At 35.2% G+C, this 19,333-nt stretch overlaps 1 protein-coding gene across 1 annotated transcript; it reads right to left on the reverse strand.

Annotated features, from left to right (window-relative positions):
* Positions 1–17,796: 17,796 nt before the first annotated feature.
* LOC111371859 lies at positions 17,797–18,903 on the reverse strand. The gene is made up of 2 exons (XM_022994027.1): positions 18,651–18,903; positions 17,797–18,578 (listed from the first exon to the last, which is right to left on the reverse strand). Exons 1-2 carry the CDS (start codon positions 18,901–18,903, stop codon positions 17,797–17,799), a joined length of 1,035 nt encoding a protein of 344 aa, XP_022849795.1.
* Between the last annotated feature and the right edge of the window lie 430 nt (positions 18,904–19,333).

Raw genomic sequence — 19,333 nt, forward strand, 5'->3', positions numbered from 1 at the left:
TTTGCCACGTGACATTACCCTGTTAGACAATGTAAATTTTGAATAGTTTTCCCATCCAATTGACACTTGAATACAATGCAAGTGTCAAACAACGTGTTAAAAATCGATGTACAAATAGCAAAGTACAATCAGTAAGAACCTTGCTGCATGTACACTATGGTGTACACTTTAGTTTACACTTTACCATGGGACATTACCCTATTGGACAGTTTAAATTTCAAATAGTTTTCCCATCCAATTGACACTTGACAACAATGCAAGTGTCAAACAACGTGTCAAAAATCAGTGTACAAATAGCCATGTTCAATGTGTAAGGACCTACCTACATGTACACTATGGTGTACACTTTAGTTTACGCTTTGCCACGTGACATTACCCTGTTAGACAATATAAATTTCGAACATTTTTTCAATCGAATTGACACTTAACAATGCAAGTGTCAAACAACGTGTCAAAAATTGATGTTCAAATAGCAAAGTTCAATCGGTAAGATCCTTGCTACATGTACACAATGGTGTACATTTTAGTTTACACTTTGTGAGTTGACATTACCCTGTTGGATAGTTTAAATTTTACACAGTTTAAATTTTACACAGTTTTCCCATCTAATTGACACTAGACAATAATGCAAGTGTCAAACAACATGTCCGAAAATTGTCTACAAATAGCAAAGTTCAGTCGGTAAGGACCTTACTACATTACACTATGAAGTACACTTTAGTTTACACTTTGCCACGCGACATTACCCTATTGGACAATTTAAATTTCAAACAGTTTTCCCATCCAATTGACACTTGACAACAATTCAAGTGTCAAACAACATGTCAAAAATTAGTCTACAAATAGCAAAGTTTAACCGGTAAGAACCTTGCTGCACGTATACTATGGTGTAGACTTTAGTTTACACTTTGCCACGTAACATTACCCTGTTGGATAGTTTAAGTTTCAAAGAGTTTTCCCATCCAATTGACACTTGACAACAATGCAAGTGTCAAACAACATGTCAAAATTCAGTGTGCAAATATCAACGTCCACTATGTATTAACCATGCTACATGTACACTATGGTGTACACTTTAGTTTACACTTTGTCCCATGACATTACCTCATTAGACGATTTAAATTTCAAATAGTTTTCCCATCCAATTGACACTTGACAACAATGCAAGTGTCAAACAACGTGTCAAAAATTAGTGTACAAATAGCAAAGTTTAATCGATAAGAACCTTGTTACATGTGTATTATGGTGTAGACTTTAGTTTATACTTTGCCACGTGACATTACCCTGTAGGATAGTTTAAGTTTCAAAGAGTTTTCCTATCCAATTAGCACTTGACAACAATGCAAGTGTCAAACAACATGTCAAAAATCAGTGTACAAATAGCAAAGTTCACTCTGTATGAACCATGCTACATGTACACTGTGGTGTACACTTTAGTTTACACTTTGCCACATGACATTACGCTGCTAGACAGTTTAAATTTCAAACAGTTTTTCCATCCAATTGACACTTGACAACAATGCAAGTGTCAAACAACGTGTCAAAAATTAGTGTACAAATAGCGAAGTTTAATCGGTAAGAACCTTGCTACATGTACACTACGGCATAGACTTTAGTTTGTACTTTGCCACATGACATTACCCCATTGGATAGTTTATGTTTCAAAGAGTTTTCCCATCCAAATTGACACTTGACAACAATGTAAGTGTCAAAACAACATGTAAAAAATCAGTGTACAAATAGCAAATTTCAATTGGTAAGAACCTTGCTACATGTACACTATGATGTACACTTTAGTTTACACTTTGCCACATGACATTACCATGTTGGACAATTTAAATTTCAAATAGTTTTTCCATCTAATTGACACTTGACAACAATGCGAGTGTCTGACAATGTGCCAAAAATCAATGTACGAATAGCAAAGTTCAATCGGTAAGAACCTTGCTACATGAACACTATGGTGTACAGTTTAGTTTACACTTTGCCACGTGACATTACCCTGTTAGACAATGTAAATTTCAAACAGTTTTCCCATCCAATTGACACTTGACAACAATGCAAGTGTTAAACAACATGTCAAAAATTGGTGTACAAATAACAAAATTCAATCGATAAGAACCTTGCTACATGTATATATGGTGTACACTTTTGTTTACACTTTACAATGTGAAATTACCCTGTTGGACATTTTAAATCTCAAACAGTTTTCGCATCCAATTGACACTTGACAACAAAGCAAGTGTCAAACAATATTTCAAAAATCAGTGTACAAATAGCAAAGTTCAATCTGTATGAACCATGCTACATATATACTATGGTGTATACTTTAGTTTACACTTCGAGACGTGACATTACCCTACTGGACAGTTTAAATTTCAAATGGTTTTCCCATCCAATTGACACTTGAGAACAATGCAAGTGTCAAACGACGTATCAAAAATTAGTTTACAAATAGCTAAGTTCAATCGGTAAGAATGTTGCAACACGTACACTACGGTGTACACTTTAGTTTAAACTTCGCCACACGACATTACCCTTTGGACAGTTTAAATTTCAAACACTTTTCCCATCCAATTGACTCTTAACAACAATGCAAGTGTCAAACAATGTGTTAAAAATCATTGTACGAATAGCGAGTTCAATCGGTAAGGACCTTGCTACATGTACACTATGGAGTACACTTTAATTTACACTTTGCCACATAACATTACCCTGTTGGACAGTTTGAATTTCAAACAATTTCCCATCCAAATGACACTTGACAACAATGCAAGTGTCAAACAACGTGTCAAAAATCAGTGTACAAATTGTAAAGTTCAATCGTTAAGAATCTTGCTACATGTACAATATGATGTACACTTTAGTTTATCCTTTGCACGTGACATTACCCTATTGGACATTTTAAATTTCAAACAATTTTTCCATCCAATTGAGACTTGAAAACAATGCACAACGTGTCAAAAATTAGTGTACAAATCACAATGTTCAATCGGTAAGGACCTTGCTGCATGAACACTACGGTGTACACTTTAATTTACACTTTGCCACGAGACATTACCCTGTTAGACAGTATAAATTTCAGGCAATTTTCCCATCCAGTTGACTTGACAACAATACAAGTGTCAAACAACAAGTCAGAAATTGGTGTACAAGTAGCAAAGTTCAATCAGTAGGAACCTTGCCACATGTACACTTTGGTTTACACTTTGCCATGTGGGATTACCCTATTGGACATTTTAAATTTCAAACAGTTTTTCCATCCAATTAACGCTAGATACAATGCAAGTGTCAAACAACATTTCCAAAATAAGTGTACAAATAGCAAAGTTCAATTGGTAAGAACCCTGCTACAAGTACACTATGGTGTACACACTTAAGTTTACACTTTGTCACGTGACATTACCTCGTTGGGCAGTTTGAATTTCAAATAATTTTCCCATCCAATTAACACTTAGCAACAATGCAAGTGTCAAACAACGTTTCAAAAATCAGTATACAAATAGCAAAGTTCAATCTGTATGGACCATGCTACATGTACACTATAGGGTACACTTTAGTTTACACTTTGCCACATGACATTACCCTATTGGATAGTTTAAATTTCAAACAGTTTTTCCATCCAATTCACACTTGACAACAATACAAGCGTCAAACAACATGTCAAAAATCGGTGTACAAATAGCAATGTTGAATCGATAAGAACCTCACTACATGTACACTATGATGTAAACTTTAGTTTAAACTTTGCCACGTGACATTACCCTCTGGACAGTTTAAATTTCAAATAGTTATCCCATCCAATTGACACTTGACAGCAATGCAAGTGTTCAACAACGTGTCAAAAATCAGGGTACAAATAGCGAAGTTCTATTGGTAAGGACCTTGCTACATGCACACTATGGTGTACACTTTTGTTTACATTTCCCACGTGACATTACCCTGTTGGATAGTTTAAATTTTAAACAGCTTTTGTAACGCCCCGATCACTTGTGGATCGGAATGCCACTTACTTTACTTAACTAACCGGTGGTTTAGTCATAGGAGAATATGTTTTAGCGGAAGCTTAATTTTTACAATGATAATTTTAATAACAACCTTTCGAATACTTTAAATAAAACATTGAATAAAAAAAAAGGAACGTAATTTATTTGAAGAAAACACAATTTGTTCTCGCGTTCAGCGTTATTTAAATACTTTAAAAAAATAACATTGAAAATGTTCACAAAAATAAATCTAAATAACTTGTTCACCGGGTTTTTTCATGAGCTCGTTGTACCACTCTCCATCCTTTCCATCATCCAAGCCCAAGGTAGAATCATATCAATCTGTAGAGAAGGGTTAAACCCGTGAATTGAAAAAACTCAATAGATATCATTGGTACATTTGTGATTTAGCTATACATTTCAAAGCTGTAACTTTAGAAACCTTTTCGTATTAGGATTTTCGGTATAATCCTAAACACGTAGAGTCATGACTTAACACGAAGCCTCGACCGAAAGTACATGCTGTACCCGGAGGTACCATTAGACATACAAACATTAACATAAATCTTCATTTGCTAGAAACTTATAACTTAACACGAATTAACACTTTGCACCTCTACCTATCTTGATTGATGCTTTGAACCTTGTTGAAAAATGCACTCCTTTGATGTTTCAAAAAAAAAAAACACTCTGTTTAGAATTAATGCTTGGAAAACACTTCTTAATAGCACTAAAACTTCTAGGAAAAACTAATTTTCCTCCCTCTCCTTTCTCTTTTTTCTAGACTTGAAAACTCTTTCTTTTATGTTTAGAAGCTTTTATCTTGGTGTGAAAAATGTGTATGCATTGGGGCCTATTTATAGGTGAAAATCTCACAACTTAAGGGAAAGTGAAGGGCCTAATACTCATTAATATGAGTGCCATTTATGTGGGAGTTATATGTTTAAGAAGGTGCTAGAAAATCGTGTAGGAATTTGACTTTTCATATTCCGAGTACTGCGGTTGACACTGTATAGCCTTTAGTATTTCTATCATAACTTCTTCTCCCGATATCCGATTGAGGTAATTCAAAGTGAGTTGGAAAGCTAACTCAAAGAGCTACAACTTTTCTTTGGATATCATTTTCCAAATCAAATTTTTTCTATGTCGTAAATGGCTCAAATGGGACTAAAAATCTGAGGTATACTTTAGCCATCCAATATTCATGTCTTAGTACCACTAAGGTGTTTAAAATTATTTAGGGTTCTACATCCCCCATACCTTAATTAAAATTTCGTCCTCGAAATTTACCTTCTGATTGGGCGAATAGTGTTGGATACTTGTTTTTGGCTTCCTCTTCCCCTTCCCAAGTGGCCTCTTCTATTTCATGATTATTCCATTGTATTTTGACCGATTGAATTTCTTTGAAAATAAGCATAAGTTGTACCATAGCATCGCAAAGCATCATAACGTAGTCTTTTCATGAAAACATTAACTTTGAACATACCTGGGCCGTAGGATGAGATTGATGGATGGATGCAAGATGCTATGGAGTATCTTAGACTTTTTCATTTTTTTTTCATTTAAAAAAAACATACTTGGTCTACAAAACTGGCTAAACTGTTTAAAAAAAAAAACATACTTGGTCTACAGAACCGGCTAAACCGTGCTCTAATACCACGCTGTAACACCCCGACCGCTTGTGGATCAAAACGCTACTTACTTTACTTAACTAACCGGTGGTTTAGTCATGGGAGAATATGTTTTAGTGGAAGCTTAATTTTTACAATGATAATTTTAACAACAATCTTTCGAATACTTTAAATAAAATATTGAAAACAAAAAAAAAGGAACGTAATTTATTTGAAGAAAACACAACTTGTTCTCGCATTCAGCGTTATTCAAATACTTTAAAGAAATAACATTGAAAACGTTCATAAAAATAAATCTAAATAACTTGTTCACTAGGTTTTTCCATGGGCTCGTTGCACCACTCTCTATCTTTTCCATCATCTAGGCCCAAGGTAGAATTATATCAATCTGTAAAGAAGGGGTTAAACCCATGAGTTAAAAAAATTCAATAGATATCATTGGTGCATTCGTGATCAAGCTATACATTTCAAAGCTGTAACTTTAGAAACCTTTTCATAGTAGGATTTCCAGCAGAATCCCAAACACGTAGAGTCATGACTTAACACGATGCCTCGACCGGGAGTACATGCTGTACCCAGAGGTACCATTAGACATGGAGGTGTATGCTGTACTGGAGGTACCATTAGACATACAAACATTAACGTAAATCTTCATTTGCTAGAAACTTATGACTTAACACGAATTAACACTTTGCACCTCTACCTACCTTGATTGATGCTTTGAACCTTGTTGAAAAATGCACTCCTTTGATGTTTCAAAAAAAAAACACTCTGTTGAGAATTGATGCTTGGAAAACAATTCTTGATAGCATCAAAACTTCTAGGAAAAACTAATTTCTTTCTCTTTTTTCTAGACTTGAAAACTCTCTCTTTTATGCTTAGACGCTTTTGTCTTAGTGTGAAAAATGTGTATGCATTGGGGCCTATTTATAGGTGAAAATCTCACAACTTAAGGGCAAGTAAAGGGCCTAATACTCATTAATACGGGTGCCATTTATGTAGGAGTTATAGGTTTAAGAAGGTGCTAGAAAATCGTGTAGGAATTTGACTTTTCATATTCCGCATACTTCGGTTGATATTGTACAGTCTTTAGTATTTCTATCATAACTTCTTCTCCCGATATCCGATTGAGGTAACTCAGAGTGCGTTGGAAAGTTAACTCAAAGAGCTAAAATATTTTTTTAGATATCATTTTCCAAATAGAATTTTTCTATGTCGTAAATGGGTCTCAAATGAGACCAAAAATCTGAAGTATACTTTAGCCATCCAATATTCATGTCTTAGTGCCACTAAGGTGTTTAAAATTATTTGGGATTCTACAGTTTTACCATCCAATTGACGCTTGATAACAATGCAAGTTCCAAACAACGTGTCAAAATTTTTTGGACAAATAGCGAAGTTCAATCGGTAAGAACTTTGCTACATGTGCACTATGGTGTACACTTTAGTTTAAACTTTACCACGTGATATTACCCTGTTGGACAATTTAAATATCAAACAGTTTTCCCATCCAATTTACACTTGACAACAATGCTAGTGTCATGCAACGTGTCAAAAATCAGTGTACAAATAACAAAGTTCAATTGGTAAGAACCTTACTATATGTACACTATGGTGTACACTTTAGTTTACACTTTACCACATGACATTACCCTATTGGACAGTTTAAATTTTGAATAGTTTTTCCATCCAATTGACACTTGACAACAATGCAAGTGTCAAACAACGTGTCAAAAATTTGTGTACAAATAGCAAAATTCAATCAATAAGAACCTCGCCACATGTGCACTATGGTGTACACTTAAGTTTACGCTTTGTCACGTAATATTACCCTGTTGGACAGTTTAAATTTCAAACAATTTTCCCATCCAATTGACACTTGACAATAATGCAAGTGTCAAAGACGTGTCAAAAATCAGTGTACAAATAGCAAAGTTCAGTCGGTAAGAACCTTGCTACATGTACACTATGGCGTACCCTTTTGTTTACACTTTGTCATGTGGTATTACCCTGTTAGGTAGTATAAATTTCAAATAGTTTTCCCACCCAATTGACACTTGACAACAATTCTAGTGTCGAGCAACGTGTCAAAAATTAGTGTACAAATAGCAAAGCTCGATTCGTAAGGACCTTGCTACATGTACACTGGTGTACACTTTAGTTTACTCTTTGCCACGTGACATTACACTGTTAGACATTACAAATTTCAAACAGTTTTCCCATCAAATTGACACTTGAAAATAATGCAAGTGTCAAACAACGTGTCAAAAATTGGTGTACAAATCGCAAAGTTCAATCGATAAGAACATTGCTACATGTAGACTATGGTGTGAACTTTAGTTTACACTTTGCCACGTGACGTTACCCTGTTGGACATTATAAAATTCAAACAGTTTTCCAATCCAATTAACGCTAGACAGCAATGCAAGTGTCAAACAACGTGTCCAAAATCAATGTACAAATAACAAAGTTCAATCGGTAAGAACCTTGCTACATGTACACTATGGTGTACACTTTAATTTGTACTTTGCCACGTGACATTACCATATTTGATGGTTTAGATTATACAATTTTCCTATTCAATTGACACTTAACAACAATGCAAGTGTTAAAAAGTGTCAAAAATCAATGTAGAAATGGCAAAGTTCAATCCGTATAGATCTTGCTACTTGTAAACTGTGGTGTAAACTTTAGTTTATACTTTCCCACGTGACATTGCCCTGTTTGGCAATATAAATTTCAAACTGCTTTCCCATCCAATTGATACTTGAAAGCAAGGCAAGTGTCAAAGGATATGTCAAAAATCAGTGTACAAAAAGCGAAGTTCAAACTGTAAGAACCTTACTACATTTACACTGTGGTGTACACTTTAGTTTACACTTTGCCACGTGACATTACCCTATTGGACAGTTTAAATTTCAAACATTTCTCCCATGCAATTGACACTTGACAACAATGCAAGCGTCAGACATCATGTAAAAAATCAATGTACAAATAGCGATGTTCAATCGGTAAGAACTTTGTTACATGAAAACTATGGTGTACACTTTATTTTACACTTTGCCACGTGACATTACCCTGTTGGGTAGCTTAAATTTCAAATAATTTTCCAATCCAATTGACACTTTGTAACAATGCCAGTACCAAACAACGTGTGAAAAATTAGTGTACCAATTGCGAAGTTCAATCGGTAAGAACCTTGCTACATGTACACTATGGTGTACACTTTTGTTTACACTTTGCCACGTGACATTATCCTATTGGACAGTTTAAATTTCAACCAGTTTTCCCATCCAATGGACACTTGAAAACAATCCAAGTGTTAAACAACGTGTCAAAAATCAGTGTACATATAGCAAGTTCAATTGGTATGAAGCAAGCTACATGTACACTATGGTATACACTTTAGTTTACACTTTGCCACGTGACATTACCCTATTGGACAGTTTAAATTTCAACCTGTTTTCCCATCCAATTGACACTTGACATCAATGAAAGTGTCAAACAACATGTCAAAAATCAATGTACAAATTGTAAAGTTTAATCGGTAAGAACCTAGCTACATGTATACTATGGTGTACACTTTAGTTTGCACTTTGCCATGTGACATTACCTTATTGGACAGTTTAAATATCAAATAGTTTTCCCATCTAGTTAACACTTGAAAACAATGCAAGTTATAAACAACGTGTTTAAAATCAGTTTACAAGTAATAATGTTCAATCAGTAAGGACCTTGTTGCATGTACACTATGGTGTACACTTTAGTTTACACTTTGTCATGTGACATTACCATGTTAGATGGTATAAATTTCAAATAGTTTTCCAATCCAATTGACACTTGACAACAATACAAGTGTCAAACAACTTGTCAAAAATTGGTGTACAAGTCGCGAAGTTCAATCGGTAAGAATCTTGCTATATGTACACTATGGTATACACTTTAGTTTACACTTTGCCATGAGACATTACACTGTTGGACAGTTTAAATTTGAAACAGTTTTCCCATCCCATTGACACTTGACAGCAATGCCAGTGTAGAACAGTGTGTCAAAAATCAGTGTTGAAATAGCAAAGTTCAATCGGTATGAATCATGCTACATGTACACTCTACACTTTGGTTTACACTTTTCCACGTGACGTTACCCTGTTGGACAGTTTAAATGTCAAATAGTTTTCCCTTTCAGATTGACACTTGACAACAATGCAAGTGTCAAACAACTTGTCAAAAATCATTGTACAAATAGTAAAGTTCAATCGGTAAGAACCTTGCGACATGTACACTATAGTGTACACTTTCGTTTACACTTTGCTACATGACACTACCCCACAGGACAGTTTAAATTTCAAACAGTTTTTCCATCCAATTGATACTTGACAACAATGCAAGTGTCATAAAACGTGTCAAAAATTAGTGTACAAATAGCAAAGTTCAATCGGCAAGAACCTTGTTACATGTACACTTTAGTCTACACTTTATCACGTGTCATTACCATGTTGGATAGTCTAAATTACAAATAGTTTTCCCATCCAATTGGCACTTAACAACAATGCAAGTGTCAAAAAATGTGTCAAAAATCAATGTAGAAATAGCAAAGTTCAATCCGTATGGACCTTGCTACATGTACACTATGGTGTACACTTTAGTTTACACTTTACCGCGTGACATTACCCTGTTGGACAGTTTAAATTCAAACAAATTTTCCTTCCAATTGACACTTGACAACAATGCAAGTGTTAAACAACGTGTCAAAAATCAGTGCACAAATAGCAAAGTTCAATCGGTATGAACCAAGCTACATGTACACTATGGTATACACTTATGTTTAAACTTTACCACGTGACATTACCACGTTGGACAGTATAAATTTCAACCAGTTTTCCCATCTAATTGACACTTAACATCGATGAAAGTGTCAAACAACGTGTCAAAAATCAGTGTGCAAATTACAAAGTTCAATCGGTAAGAACCTTGCTATATGTACACTATGGTCTACACTTTAGTATACACTTTGCCACGTGGCACTACCCTGCTGGACAGTTTAAATTTCAAATAGTTTTTCCATCCAATTGACACTTGACAACAATGCAAGCGTCATACGTGTCAAAAATCTTTGTACAAATAGCAAAGTTAAATCGGTAAGAAATTTCAAATAATTTTTCCATCCAATTGACACTTGACAATAATGCAAGTGTCAAACAACGTGTCAAAAATTAGTGTACAAATAATAAAGTTCAATCGGTATGAACCAAACTACATATACACTGTGGTATACACTTTAGTTTACACTTTGCCATGTGACATTACCCCGTTGGACAGTTTAAATTTCAACCAGTTTTCCCATCCAATTGACACTTGACATCAATGAAAGTGTCAAACAACGTGTCAAAAATCAGTGTACAAATTGCAAAGTTCAGTCGGTAAGAACATTGCTACATGTACATTATGGTCTCCACTTTAGTTTACACTTTGCCACGGGACATTACCCTATTGGACAGTTTAAATTTTAAATAGTTTTCCCATCCCATTGACACTTGACAACAATGCTAGTGTAAAATAGTATGTCAAAAACTAGGGTAGAAATAGTAAAGTTCAATCGGTATGAACCATGTTACATGTACACTGTAGTGTATACTTTGATTTACACTTTACCACGTGACATTACCCGGTTGGACTGTTTAAATTTCAAATAGTTTCCCTTCCAATTGACACTTGACAACAATGCAAGTGTTAAACAACTTGTCAAAAATAGTGTACAAATAGCAAAGTTCAATCAGTAAGAACCTTGCGACATGTACACTACACTTTCGTTTACACTTTGCGAGGTGACTATACCCCGCTGGACAATTTAAATTTCAAACAGTTTTTCCATCCAATTGACACTTGACAACAATGCAAGTGTCATACAATGTATCAAAAATCAGTGTACAAATAGCAAAGTTCAATCGGCAAGAACCTTGCTACATGTACACTATGATGTGCACTTTAGTTTGCACTTTACCACGTGTCATTACCATGTTGGATCATTTAAATTACAAATCGTTTGCCCTTCCAATTGACACTTAACAATAATGCAAGTGTCAAAAAATATGTCAAAAATCAGCGTAGAAATAGAAAAGTTCAATCTATATGGACCTTGCTACATGTACACTATGGTGTATACATTAGTTTACACATTGCCATGTGACATTACACTATTGGACAGTTTAAATTTCAAACAGTTTCTCCATCCAATTGACACTTGACAATAATGCAAGTGTTAAACAACGTGTCAAGAATTAGTGTACAAATAGCAAATTTCAATCGGTATGAACCAAGCTCCATGTACACTACGCTATACACTTTAGTTTACACTTTGCCACGTGACATTGTCTTATTGGACAGTTTAAATTTCAACAAATTTTCCCATCCAAATGACACTTCACATCAATGAAAGTGTCAAACAACGTGTCAAAAAGTAGTGTACAAATTGCAAAGTTCAATCGGTAAGAACCTTGCTACATGTACACTGTGGTCTACACTTTAGCTTACACTTTGCCACGTGACACTACCCCGCTGGACAGTTTAAATTTCAAACAGTTTTCCCATCCAATTGACACTTGACAACAATGCAAGCATCATATAACTTGTCAAAAATTCATGTAAAAATAGCAAAGTTCAATCGGTAAGAACCTTGCTTTATGTACACTATGGTATACACTTTAGTTTACACACTACCACGTGAGATTACCCTGTTGGACAGTTTAAATTTCAAACAATTTTCCCATCCAATTGACACTTGACAATAATGTAAGTATCAAAAACATGTCAAAAATCAGTGTACAGAGAGCAAAGCTCAACAGGTAAGAATTTTACTACATGTACACTATGGCGTACCCTTTTGCTTATACTTTAGAACTTGACATTACCCTATTGGATAGTATAGATTTCAAACAGTTTTTCATCCAATTGACACTTGACAACAATGTAAGTGTCAAACAACGTGTCAAAAATTGGTGTACAAATAGCAATGTTCAATTGGTAAGAACCTTGTTACATGTACATTATGGTGTACACTTTAGTTTAGACTTTACCACGTGACATTACCCTGTTGGACAGTTTAAATTTCAAACAGTTTTCCCATCCAATTGAGACTTGACAACAATGCAAGTGTTAAACAACGTGTCAAAAATCAGTGTACAAATAGCAAAGTTTGATTTGTCAGGCCCTTGCTACATATACACCGGTGTACACTTTAGTTTACATTTTGCCACGTGACATTACCATGTTAGACAGTATAAATTTCAAACAATTTTTCCATCCAATTGACACTTAAAAACAATGCAAGTGTCAAACAACGTGTAAAAAATCAGTGTAAAATAGCAAAGTTCAATCGATAAGAACCTTACTACATGTATCCTATGGTGTACACTTTTGTTTACACTTTACCACATGACATTACCTTGCTAGACAGTTTAAAATTCAAACAGTTTTTCCATCCAATTGACACTTGACAATAATGCAAGTGTCAAACAACGTGTCAAAGATTTGTGTACAAATAACAAAGTTCAATCAGTAAGAACCTTTCTACATGTGCACTATGGTGTATACTTAAATTTACACTTTATCATGTGACATTACCCTGTTGAACAGTTTTAATTTCAAACAATTTTCCCATCTAATTGACACTTGACAACAATGCAATTTTAAAAAATGTGTCAAAAATTAGTGTTCAAATACCAAAGTTGAGTCGGTAAGAACCTTGCTACATGTACACTATGGCGTATGTTGTGGAATTTTGTTTCACAAGTGTACGACTCGTAACAAGTAATAGTGGACCTAAAAGTCCAAATTGTCGATCCCACAAGGATTATTTTCTAGCACTTAATTCAATTTTTCTTTAACTACTATTTGGCTAAAATAAATTAAAGGTTGTAAAATCTGGGTTTTCATCTAAATTCTAGAAAATAAATGAATATTCACACAATTGTTTGGAGAATCAAATAATGAGTGGATGCTAGGGTAGAATAACTTCACCAGTTGATCACCTTTACTTCTCAAATTAAAACTTAATTCTAATGTAGTACTCGGTCGAATTCTCCTATTGTATTCAATTTATCCCTCTCAAGTTTTCATTGAGCCTATTCAACTAATTAAACTTCATATCTCTATGCAAATTCAGCTTAGTTAAACGAGTTTTATGTCTTAGGAATTCAATTATGACCGTAATAAATGGTATAGGTATCTCTACTCGTCATACCAATGTACTGGATTTTACTACATGGTCTAAATCCTAAACTCATATCTCTATTTGTAAAGAATTCACAAAAATCATCAAAGTATTGATCAGATAATTTAATGCATTTAACTTATAGCAAAACCAACACATGGAAGAATTAAAAATTGAAAGTCTTAATAAGAAAATGTAAAAGATCCCAATTGGTTACATTATTCCCCCCTAACAATGAATTTAGCTACTCATAATACAAGAAGAAAAGTAGGAATTTGTCTTAGAATACATCACTGAGTTTGTAATAAAGATGTAAAAGAAAAAGTAGAATTCTTGCACCAAGATCTCCTTCCTCTTCCAATGAATGCTTCTAATCTTCAATTGCTTGGTATTAATCTTCTTGAATTTCTCTTTTGAATCTCCCTTCTTGTTGTCTTCTCTCCAATATGTCAAGAACCCTTCAAAAGTATGAGAATGATGTACTTATAGGTGCCCCCCCCATTTTATGTAGAAGTAGGGTTTTTATGGATTTAAAAACGGCCCAAAAAAATGCACCCTAGATCTTCAATCGCAGCGCCTAGGAGCTTCGTCTTCAGCGCCTAGGCGCTGATGGTAGTGCCTGGATGCTATGGTTGTGGCACCTAGGCGCTATGTTGCAGCACCTAGGTGCTGCCTCTCGGGTCCAAATTTCATCTTTTTTCAGTTTCGTAGCGCCTAGGCGCTATGAATGCAGCGCCTAAGCGCCATCTTTCTGCCCTAATTCCGTATTTTTGGCCTCTTCTTCCACTTTAATACTTCTTTTCACATCGCTTTTCCTAATCTTCAAAACAACACTAACAAACACATAAAAAATGTTCTATACTCACAAGATCTAGCATTTAATCAAGCTAAAATTCTGCAAAAATCATGAGTGAAACAAACTCATCAAATACCCCCAAACTTAACCATTTGCTAGTCCTCGAGCAAACACCAACACCCATAAAATAATTAAGGGACACACAAGTACAACTAAGACAAACAAAATCACTTAAAATAAATTTCGCTGGATAGCTTGCCTTCATGTCTTAGGATTAAAAACATAACTTCGATTCCATGAACCACTTCAAAGCTATAATGCAAAAGCTAAATTCTTACCTATTCAATGTAAAATGGGTGTGTGTGTATGTGTGGAGAGTCAAGTGCAATGCTGTACAATAATAAGATGACCCAATTCCTGACCTTAGAAGTCAAAATTTTCCTTACTTTGCTCGTGGGATTCACACACCCCTAAACTTATTTTCTTTTCTCTTTCCAAGGGTGTAACCCAAGGTTAAATTTTCAATACTAATTTCTTACACCACTCAAGTTTGGTTAAATTTTACTGATTGTAGTTCCACATGTCAACAAGTGAGGATTCTCCTTATTTTTGACTGCTTCAACCTCTAGGAATCAACCAAGTTACTAACCCCTTATCAAAGGTCTAATCCTCTAAAACAAGTGTTCGGGGCTTAATCAAGGCATTTGATATCTATTTTTTTCTCTTTTTTAAAATTTTTTTCCTTATATATCTTTATTCTGTAATCAATCTTTGTGCGGACGTCTCTCCCTTTAGCTTTCTAAATGACCCCTATAGCGAGTTTTAGGCCGATGACTCCCAAATCAGATGGCTTTAAGGCACTAGATTTTAAACCCTTACAGGCTTAATCACTTGAGTCATAAGGGCTACGAAGAGACAATACACAATGAAATTATTAAAGTTGTCATCATTGGGATCTTTTTTTTATGCAGTGATTAGTGCAATGCCCCTTATTAAACACCTATCCTCGAAAATCGAACTCTAACTTAAGGTTTTCACCCAATTTTCATCCTATTGCTCTCAGACAATCCACACAAAAATTAACACACACAAAATCCACATTTATCTCCAAATTTTCCTACGACAGTGCAATCATCCAAACGTCCTAAGTTTGGTTTAAGGGTATTGTGATGTTTAATGGTTGTTTGGGTTTAGCATCTAAGTTTTCTATTTCAACCTATAAACATGAATCAACCTCCTCATGCACAATGCTACAATCAACTCACGTGCAAAAAATAATTTGCGTTTCACATGAATAAGCAAAAATCTAACTCAAACACATAACTCGTCCACAATTCATAAATCAACGCATGTTCTCAATTACACATATCAATACCAACAAGGTTATCTAACACACACAAGCATGCAAAAACATGAAATGAAATTTTTTTTCTTTTTTTTTTTGAATAAAAACACAAACACAAAAAATAAGCAAATCACACATAAGCATTCGAGAAACTCAACAATGTAAGAAAATGATGTCACTCCCCAAACTTAACTGAATCATTGTCCTCAATGTGAAATTTAAAGGAAAAGGAGGACTTCCCTGAAATGTCAGTATTGTCTATGATGTGGTGGTGTCTTGGTATTGCATTTGATCGACTCTTCTTCTACATTTTCCCCCAAACTTGAGATTTGTCCCATTTTCTCCATATCCATGTTGGTTTGAGTGTTCCACGAAGTCATATTCCTAAAAAATTAAATTTGAAAAATTAAACTTATGGAACAAGGATTACTTAGCTCAAACATCTAATAACCAACTTAATTACTCCAAGACCTATGGGTAGAAGGGGTATGGGTGATGATTCCTAAATAAATTATAAATTAAACTATCTTAGAACTTTAAAAACAAAATAAATAAAATAAAAGGTTGGGTTGCCTCCCAAGAAGCACTTCTTTTAAGTCATTAGCTTGACTTGTGCCGCTGATTTATCATGGTGGCTCAAACCAAGTTATTCCATCATTGCACTTTTGTGCAATTTTCATTGATGTAGTCCTTTTTTGCTCTCCAAATTTTGATTTGTCCATTCTTATCTCTACCAATAAGTTCTCCAAATTTTTTTTTTATTTTGACAGCTTCATTGATCAGGTGGCTCTTCTTCATCAATTCTATAGCAATCATTTTTATTGGGAGGTTTCTCATATTGGATGTAATTATTGAATATCTCCTGCTTGTCCTCCACCCTCAAGATTAGTTCTCCCTTCTCCATGTCAACGGTCAACCCAATATAATTGGAATGTCTCGATCTTCTGGCATGTCCAATACAATGATATCTACAGAAATATTAAATTTCCTACTTTTATGAATACATCCTCAACTTTGCCACGTGGCCTTGCGATTGTTCTATCAGCGAGTTGTAGCGTTATTGATGTTGAGTTGACTTCACCTAGTCCCAATTTCCTGTAAGCAGAATACAACATTAGATTGATACTAGCACCAGTGTCACACAATGCATTAGTTGAATAGGAATTTCCAATTGAAACTGGTAAAGTAAAACTCCCTAGATCCTTCAATTTAGGAGGCAATTTTCTCTGGACTCTTGCACTACTTTCCTCAGTTAATGCCACAGTTTCAAACTTCGGAAGCTTTCTTTTCTTTGTCAACATCTCTTTCAAAAATTTCTTATAGCTTAGAATTTGTAGTATCGCATCTATGAACGGAACATTGATCTGGAGCTTCTTGAGAACATCAAGAAATTTTTCATAGTTTGTGTCTTGTTTGTTCTTCTTGAGCTTTTGAAGAAAGGGAATGGGAGGCATGTAAGATTTGTCTAGACTTGGTGCTTTTACAGCTGATGTTTCTGTACTTTCTCCATTTTCAGTTGCGTTTGGTACATATTTTTCTACCCTTGTAGCTTCATCAATCATTTCTTGGTCATCTTTTCTTTTGGGTCTCTCTGTAGTGATCTTTGGTGCTTGTACCTCACTCTTTGTATTTATGACATGAATATTTTGCTCCATCGACTTCTTTCGAAGTCTTTGGGAAAATGGAAGTGGAGGTACATATGCTTTAACTTTTAAGGGAGCCTTAGGTGGATCGTTCTCCACTACTTTAATTGCCATCAACTGTTCCTCAGGATTTATCATTGTATTGCCTGGTAATGTCCCTTGTGGACGTTCTGCAAGTTGTGCTATCTAACCAATTTGTGTCTCCAGTTTCTTGATGGATGCCTGCTGATTTTGAAAGTTCGTGTCAATTTGTTGGAACACCTTGTCCGTCTTCTGCACATATTTTTGAAACATCTCCCCCAAACTTGGTCTTTTTTCTTGCTGGAAATTATTACAGTATGAGTTGAAATTATGGGAGCTATTTTGAATAAAGTTTACTTGTTTCTCTGAAGAAGTGAGCATCATACAGCTCTCTGTAGTGTGATTTCTCCCACAATTCTCACATACTGAACTGGCCATCATTGCATTTGCTCCATGCGTTTGCAATTTTACAAGTAACTCTACCTGTTTTGTTAAAGTTGCTATCTCTGCATTGGTAGATGTTGTGCTGTCTAATTCATACATTCCTGGTGCCTTTGGTGGTACCATTCTTTCTAATGAGAACATTGAATGTGTGGTGGCAATTAACTCAAATAGGTCCATGGTTTGTTGCACTGATTTCCCTATGATTGATCCTCCAGCAGAGGCATCAACTTGAGATTTTGACAATGGTGTAAGTCCGGTATAGAAGTAATGCACTTGGTTTCCTTGAGTGATTCCATGGTTTGGACATTTTCTCATCAGCTCATTAAATCTATTCCATGCCTCGTGATAGCTTTCTCCCTCTTTCTGTTGAAAAGTTTGAATTTCCAATCTCATTTTAGCTACTCTAGCTGGTGGGAAGAATTTGTTGCAGAATTTCCTGGTTAGTTCTTCCCATGTAGTAATACTGGCATGAGGCTCTGCATCTAACCACTCTAATGCAGCATCTCTCAATGTAAATGGAAATAGTCATAATTTAATAGCATCTTCATTGACCCCTGGAGTATGGAAGTTCTGACAATTTCTGAGAATTTTGGAGATATGTGTGTTCGGATTCTCATGAGGTAGCCCGTAGAATTGCAGAGTCTTGCTCATCAAGTTAATCCAATCTGACCTGATCTGAAAGTTATTCACCCCAAAATCTGGATACACAATACTGGAGCGCATGGGTGCTGCTATAGGTGTCAAGAACATTGATACTGGCAAATCACCTTCATTTATTTCCCCTCGCTCATGCTGCTGTTCCGGTGGTGCCACCACTCTTGCGGCCATTTGCCCAATTGGCTGAATAGGGACATGGATTTGTTGATTGTCAGCCATTTGATGTTGCTGTTTTTGTTTGTGTTCCTTGCGTCTTCGTCTGAAGGTACGTTCTATCTTCGAATCAAACGGTTCAAGATCGTCACCTTGGGCACGGAGCATACAACGAACACAATTTTTTGTAAATAAAAGAAAAACAAATAAATCAAATAACAGTTGAAATAAAAAAAATTGAGACTAGAAGAAATAGTCCCCGACAACGGCGCCAAAAACTTGTTGTGAAATTTTGTTTCGCAAGTGTACGACCCGTAACAAGTAATAGTGGACCTAAGAGTCCGGATTGTCGATCCCACAAGGACTATTTTCTAGCACTTAATTCAACTTTTCTTTTACTACTATTTGACTAAAACAAATTAAAGGTTGTAAAATCTGGGTTTCCATC

Source organism: Olea europaea, chromosome 22 (genome assembly GCF_002742605.1).
Source record: "Olea europaea var. sylvestris chromosome 22, O_europaea_v1, whole genome shotgun sequence".
NCBI classification, from domain to species: Eukaryota; Viridiplantae; Streptophyta; class Magnoliopsida; order Lamiales; family Oleaceae; genus Olea; species Olea europaea.